Source organism: Mytilus edulis, chromosome 4, assembly GCF_963676685.1.
Source record: "Mytilus edulis chromosome 4, xbMytEdul2.2, whole genome shotgun sequence".
Taxonomy (NCBI): domain Eukaryota; kingdom Metazoa; phylum Mollusca; class Bivalvia; order Mytilida; family Mytilidae; genus Mytilus; species Mytilus edulis.
In genome coordinates, this window is record NC_092347.1 from 81,077,464 (window position 1) to 81,085,270 (window position 7,807).

Below are 7,807 nucleotides of genomic sequence, written 5' to 3' on the forward strand. Positions count from 1 at the left end.
GTTTTTCTGGAAAATCAATCTAATACAATCTTTATATATACAGAGTCAATGATTTGGTTGAATTTTATGGACATTGAAAGACCAGGGGGGTCTCAACCTCATTTAAGCGGTCTCGGGTAGGTTTTCGCTATATATTTTGAATATCCAACTGGCACTTTGGGCGCTCCGTAAACATAGAAGACAGGAAGTGTAGCCAAAGTCCTTTTAGTCACGTTTGTATCTACCTATTGACTAAATGTCTGTTAAATATTAGAAAGATTGAGAGATCAGGGGGCTCTCACCATCACCCTGTGCCCTTTGTCCTAAAATTTGGACATTTTTTGACTGAAAAGTGACAATCTTAGCCCTCCGTAGATATTGAAGATGACGTTTTTCTGGAAAATCAATCTAATACAATCTTTATATATACAGAGTCAATGATTTGGTTGAATTTTATGGACATTGAAAGACCAGGGGGGTCTCAACCTCATTTAAGCGGTCTCGGGTAGGTTTTCGCTATATATTTTGAATATCCAACTGGCACTTTGGGCGATCCGTAAACATAGAAGACAGGAAGTGTAGCCAAAGTCCTTTTAGTCACGTTTGTATCTACCTATTGACTAAATGTCTGTTAAATATTAGAAAGATTGAGAGATCAGGGGGCTCTCACCATCACCCTGTGCCCTTTGTCCTAAAATTTTGACAATTTTTGACTGAATTTTTTTTTTCGGCTTTCCATATATATTTCTATTTATAGTTAAAAATATTTCTAGAGTTATTGGTTTTTCTTTTTGTCGTAAGAAACATTATACACAAAAGTACATCTTTGCAGTCGTTTTGATGACAAAACTCTATATTACATACAGACAAATAAGTCGCACAGAAAAGGGTTTATATTCGAGGACAACGAGAAATTGCGACAGCTTGAAAAGGTCATTTAATGATTCCTACGTATCTTATCAGTCCTTTTGACTATGAAAATCGTGCTTTTTATGATTTCAAGTATTTAATTTTCTTTTGAATTTTTCACTAAATTTTGAATAACAAACTGGCTGCTAGCAGCCGGTTGGATATTGAATATCGAATAACGAATAACGAACCGGCTGCTAACTTCACATACATTGCTAGAAGCCTGTATATCAACAACGAAATAGAAATGGTTTCATCATAGTATGTATTTGAATAGTTTGGACATAACGCTTGTTACATAAAGAATTTTAAGTGCTGAGACCCCATGAGACATCAATAAATATTCAGGATATAACATTTATGGTTGATAAATTGGATTGTTTTATTGAAAATTATATTGAGGACTCGTGACAATTTGTGATAGTCTTTAAAAGCTGCACTTTAACAATTTTGATTATATTAACATTTAGAGATATAAAGCTCTTGACCTTAGGAATAAAGTGATAAAATCTGAAGACGAATTGAATGGAGATGGCTTCAAACCAAGTGCTAGCTCCTATGCCAGCTGTGTCTAACCAAAACTATTCAGACAGTGCAGAAAATATAGTTTACCTTTCACCAACGAAATTTAAAATGCGACTTTTAAAACGTCTTGTTTCTGTGGAATCCAAACAAGATTTAAAGACGGCATCAATATTCAAAAGACAACAAAGTGAAAACGGACTTCAAGCTTCTATTGTATTACCAAATGGTGAAATAGGAACAATTTATTCTCTTGATAAAACAAAAAAGCAATTGTCAAGACAGAGTTCGCAGAATGAAGATATTGGATCTTCCGTGCTTTCTAGTAAATCAGTTTTACCAGTCTTGTCGCAAGAAAACGGTATGGAGAAAGACGACGTCGATGCTTTTGGACTTCAGAGCCCGGAACCAAAGTGTTACAGAAGACCTTTAAAACTTCCACCAATCATGCTGCCGTCTGTCTATAGTACTAAAACATATCCTCTAGGCAAACCAGACCTCTCGTATAGACCCCCTCCTCCACCGATTACCGACGAAGAATGGGACGAATTGAAAGATTGTAGATATTTACGACCAGCACCGAAAAGATTCAGAGACAGAGAAATTTCAAACCGCTCTTATTAAACTTTCACATTTGCTCTGATATTGCTTATCTAACAGTATTAATCTGTGTTACGAGAAATAAGTCATGTGCGTCATTAAAATGACAACAGGCCGCGCAAAGTGAATTGTCAATATATTGTGTTTATGTGTCTATATCAATTAGCTGCATTGTCGGGCATCTGAAATGACCACAGGTTTAAATATTTAACGAGATTTAATGGTGCTTAATTGAAAGGACAAATATAACAAAGAATTAATTACCAGACTTACCAATAAATGTAAATATTTAGTAGGTATAATCAATTTTGTATGACGACATTCTGTGAGATAATTTTAAGTTCTATATTTTCATTTATCAAATACTCTTATTTATATTTTTCAATTCATCTAATGGAGACAAAATTGAATATGCTCAATATTAGTATATATCGCTAATGTATAAAGATTAAATTTCACTCGTTCGATGAAGTACTGCTTACAGCTTTTATAAATTGTGACATAAGTGGTTAGCATTGAAATTCATTCATTATACAGATAGGCGTTACAAAATTAAAAAAGAATGATTAGCAAACAAAATCTTATTTGATTTTATTCTTTAGAACCCGATTTGTATTGGCTTGAATGCTGGTATCTTTTGAATATGTATAAATCAAACAGTATCGTACGGAAGCCGATAAGGGCCATTCAAAAAAAAAAATTTATGTCGTAATTACGACATAGCATGTCGTAATTTCAACATAACATGTCGTTATTACAACATCGCTATGTCGTAATTTCGACATAACATGTCGTTATAACGACATCGCTATGTCGTAATTTCGACATATCATGTCGTAATAACGACATCACTATGTCGTTAAAACGACATAGCTATATCGTAATAACGACATCGCTATATATAAAAGAATATGTATTATGATTGCCAAGAGACTAAATGACACAGAAATTAACAACTATAGGTCATCATAATGCCCCCAATAATTAGAAAAGCCCCCGATTAGTCAGCTATAAAAGAGGGAGGAAAGATACCAAAGGGAGAGTCCCCGAAATGCTGTGTGGCAGACAGTGTTATTAATTAATTATTAGCTCCCTTGGTAAAACTCAAAATTTCATATTTAATGTATTTTATTGTTAAATAATTTACATGAAGCTTAATGATTTCTTAATAAGTATATATTTGTTAATTGCATAGCTTTTGCTATTTGAATTCATTGGTTAAAGGTTTTTTATTTATATTGTAAAGTTTAATATTTGCATCGTCGCAAAATCTTTGGTTACCTTCTTTGGATACCTTCAGTGAGAAACTTATATATTTTTAAAATCCCATTTAAGTTTTATAAGATACCTGCCGTGGAAGGGCTGTTCAGTCAGACAACTTTGAAATAGACAAATAAGACGTGGAAATATATGAGGACTGACATTGCATGCCAATCATTCCATCTCCCTTTATATAAGCGCAAACTACATGGCTTCTTGTAATAAGGGTGAATTGAAGTATTGATAGCTCTATTTCTACTTTCAAACGTTGGGCACGACATTCCTACAACACGACGTTACACTTTCACAAAATTGCGGTGTCGAAGAGGGTTTGTGACTTCGTCTAATTTTTGCAAGTTTTATTCGGTTTTTTTATATTGTTGGTTGATTCTGGTTCTGTTCGTTTTGTGATGTCATTTTATAAAACATTACCTCGAGTTGTGGAAATCGATTTAATAATGTTTACCCTTTAAGTTATTTTAACTAAAAATGCAGTACTGTCGCAAGTAATGTAGGAAGGAAAGATGGGACGGAAGTACATGTATACGGTTTTCCATATTTTTGTTTTATCATAGGATGTTTAACTTTCAAGGTGCATATCATCTGTCATTGTAAAATTTCTATATCTTAATTCAATCAATACAAATATATCTGACACTCTGCAAGTAAATCGAACATTTTTACCCTTGGTTAAATTTGTATTTTCCCTGGCAAATAAGTTGTCGAAATACACCCCTTCAATTACTTGAACCTTGGCTTGAGAATTATTTCCCAAGTCATATATAGCGTTTAACTTCTGATATACATTCTAAAATATAGTAATCTACTCCTGGAATGTCCGCGAAAACGGCAAATATAATCCCGGGTTTTTATCAATTTATGAAACGGTTTTCGTTGCTGTTTGGGATTCGTCTTTCAATTACCTCCATTTCATGCACAAGTTTATATTGACGAAAAGTTCCGGCTTCGCTAGTACAGGAATTATTTTCATCACGACTGTTATAACATGAATAGCAGGACAAATCGCGAAGTAAAACATTCCGTGAACTGGTATTAAGTCTTTTAATATTGGTGATTGCAACTTACTGAAATGACGACTTTAAATGATCTATTTCGGAGTACTTCCGTAACATAAATTTCAATTCGCATTTTACATTTAGAGACTGTCTTGGTGTCTCCAATTTGTCTTTGCAAAAGTTGGACGAAGTTCATGTAATGGGATGTTTTCCCCATTTCCCAATTTTTTTAAATAAATCGTTAAAAGCTATAAACGATTAATAAAAATTGCAAAATTTAACCTGTGTCGAACCTATGTCCCCGGGCGGAGTCTATAGCAACATGCATTATTCTTTTTTTTTCGGCAGCAATCATCAACCTCTTTTTCCAAATTTCATAACATGATTTGTTTTAATTATCCTGAACATTTAATTGAAACTTTAGCACATGTAACGTCGGAAATTAGCGTCTTTAGGATTTTAGGCGTTTTCAGACGTTTGGACAAATTGGCTACCGTTTTGTAATGTGTGGAAGCATTTTATTCCTTTAAGACCCAAATATGTAGGTAATAAGAAAAGAATCTTGGCATTTTTTACTCTTCGTGTATCTAACTTTTGTTCTTTTCAATTATAAAAAATACGCGTTAACTGATTTGAAAAATGAAATATCAACTTGGACAAAATGGCTACCGTTTGAAAAACGACTGTGTAGAGAAGATTTTATTGAATCAGCAATATTTGAACTCACATGAGGCAAATATTTGTACTTTTGTTAGATATTATTATTGTCTTACTCTTTTAATTCATTTTCTGCTATATCTACTTATAAAATTCACTTTCAGATGTTGAGTTAATGAAAAACGTCGTTGGACATTTTTCTTATTCCAGCTTAATATGCAGCCACCGAGTCAAATGAAATTTGGCAAAATAACGGCTTTAACGGCACAGAGAACCAACACATGTCGTTGTTCCTGCCAAGAATCAAGAAGATCAGAGAATAAGAAATAGGATCACTATACATAAGAGTTAAAACAGTTTTTCTTAAATGTAACGTTGGACATCCGTTTTTTTCACATAGCTTTCTTATTTTAATCCTCAAATAAACTAGATATTACTTAGTATATGATCAAGAGCTGTAAAAACATAATTTAAAACATATACTGAATTTGTTACAATATTGTTTCGTGTTTTCTAACATTTTTATTTTTATTTTGTTTTGCGAATGAAATTTCGAAGATTCTGTTTTAAATCCTAGGCGTTGTAGGAACATCGTGCCCAACGTTTGAAAGTAGAAATAGAGCAATCAAGAGTTCAATTCATTCTTTTAACAAAAAGCCTTGAAGTTTGCACTTATTTGTAAGGAGATGAACAGCTTGACTTGCCTTGGTAGGAATGATAGTTAGACCTAACATACACGGTCGGGTCGGTATAATTACATGGGATCTATAAAATATATAAGTTTCTCACTGAATCTATTCAAAGAAGGTAACCAAAGATTTTGCGACGATGCAAATATTAAACTTTACAATATAAATAAATATCTTTAACCAATGAATTCAAATAGCAAAGTCTATGCAATTCACAAATATGTACTTATTAAGCTTCATGTAAATTATTTAACAATGAAATACATTAAATATAAAATTTGGAGTTTTACCAAGGGAGCTAATAATTAATTATAACACTGTCTGCCACACAGCATTTCGGGGGCTCTTCCTCTGGTATCTTTCCTCCCTCTTTTATAGCTGACTATGTGGGGCTTTTCTAATTATTGGGGGCATTATGATGACCTATAGTTGTTAATTTCTGTGTCATTTAGTCTCTTGGCAATCATAATACATATTCTTTTATATATAGCGATAGCTATGTCGTTTTACGACATAGTGATGTCGTTATTACGACATGATATGTCGAAATTACGACATAGCGATGTCGTTATAACGACATGTTATGTCGAAATTACGACATAGCGATGTCGTAATAACGACATGTTATGTCGAAATTACGACATAGCGATGTCGTTATAACGACATGTTATGTCGAAATTACGACATAGCGATGTCGTAATAACGACATGTTATGTCGAAATTACGACATGCTATGTCGTAATTACGACATAATTTTTTTTTTTAAATGGCCCTTATCGGCTTCCGTAGTATCGTCTATTCTTTCAATTACCTTTGAATAAGCGGACACACACAGTAGATTCTCACATTGAGAGAGAAAACTCAGATTCTTATTCATAGAAGAACGTTGAATGGCTTTATTTTATATCAGCATGTTGAGCTTGCTGTAGGTAACATGCGAGCGTACTTTGAAACGGTACAATATTGTTTAATGTTATTCTGCTTGTACTTGTGTTTCTTATATCTATGTTATATTAGACTTTTTAAATACTGATTTTTATTGTTTTATCTTTAATGTACCTTTCGAAATTTGTTGCGCTTTTTCACGGAGTGGTTAAAATTAAAACAAACTAATTTAATCAAGCAATGTTTTCATGTGTCTTCATTATCACTGAACTAGTATATATTTGTTTAAGGGCCAGCTAAAGGACGCCTCCGGGTGCGGGAATTTCTCGCTACATTGAAGACCTGTTCGTGACCTTCTGCTGTTGTTTTTTCTATGGTCGGGTTGTTGTCTCTTTGACATTTTCCCCATTTCCATTCTCAATTTTATGTTTCAATTCAGGACCCTGGCAGCTTTTTTTTTACACGTTTTCATGTTTTTGTAAATTGAATAATTTGGTATTGATTGTAGTTATTCAATATCTCTTGTTTATTTATCCGCAGCTTTTTGTCTTTGTTTTTTAGTGTGTGTGTGTGTGTGTGTAAAAATAGGGGGGGGGGCTGTGGAATTATAACTTGATGTATTGTTTCGATGTCTGTCTATTGTAAACAACCAAAAAACTCATCAAAGATACCATTCAGGTTTATACGATTGTTACTTCATTTGCCTCTATATATGTTTTTTGGTTATTTGTAGCATGTGCTTGCTCAATCAACGACGTATGATTAAAATTAATATTCATTTCCAAGTCTGGATGTTGGATAGGCATCTCTATTTCGGTATTCTATATATAATCTCTATCCTTTTTTATTTGTCCTTGTATATTTTGGACAGGAATATATGACAGTTGTTTTTATTCGTTAGATGTGTTTGAGACTTTGATTTCTTTGATTTTTCCATTTGTAAAGCATTTTCCGTTTTTCCCTTGGAGTTCGGTATTTGGTTATTTTACTTGAATAGTTTAGCACCCAATGAGTCCCTTCACTTTATTATTTGGGCCAATACATTATACATTGTATTCTTAGTTTTTAGTCACATATTCTCTTTTCTTCAAATCTCATCAAGAACCTTATGTATAGCTGCCGTTCATGTTTTTTCTTGTTGTAAATAGTATATGGTTAGTAGGCTTGTGTGTACACATACAAGTATTCATTGCACAAACTTTGTTCCGATCTAAGTGTACCTGGCCAAAACATAAAACTATACTAGTATATGACATAGTAAAGTCGAGATAAAGTTTGAATGTGCAATTT

At 33.1% G+C, this 7,807-nt stretch overlaps 1 protein-coding gene across 1 annotated transcript; it reads left to right on the plus strand.

The window, feature by feature from the left end:
* Window positions 1–1,106: 1,106 nt before the first annotated feature.
* LOC139520689 (uncharacterized) lies at window positions 1,107–2,589 on the plus strand. Its single transcript, XM_071313558.1, has one exon. It carries the CDS (start codon window positions 1,414–1,416, stop codon window positions 2,032–2,034), a length of 621 nt encoding a protein of 206 aa, XP_071169659.1. The 5' UTR covers window positions 1,107–1,413; the 3' UTR covers window positions 2,035–2,589.
* The last annotated feature ends 5,218 nt before the right edge of the window (window positions 2,590–7,807 follow it).

Coding starts and splice junctions, on each gene's coding strand:
- LOC139520689 (XM_071313558.1), top strand. CDS start 1,414: ATGGAGATGGCTTCAAACCAAGTGCTAGCTCCTATGCCAGCTGTGTCT.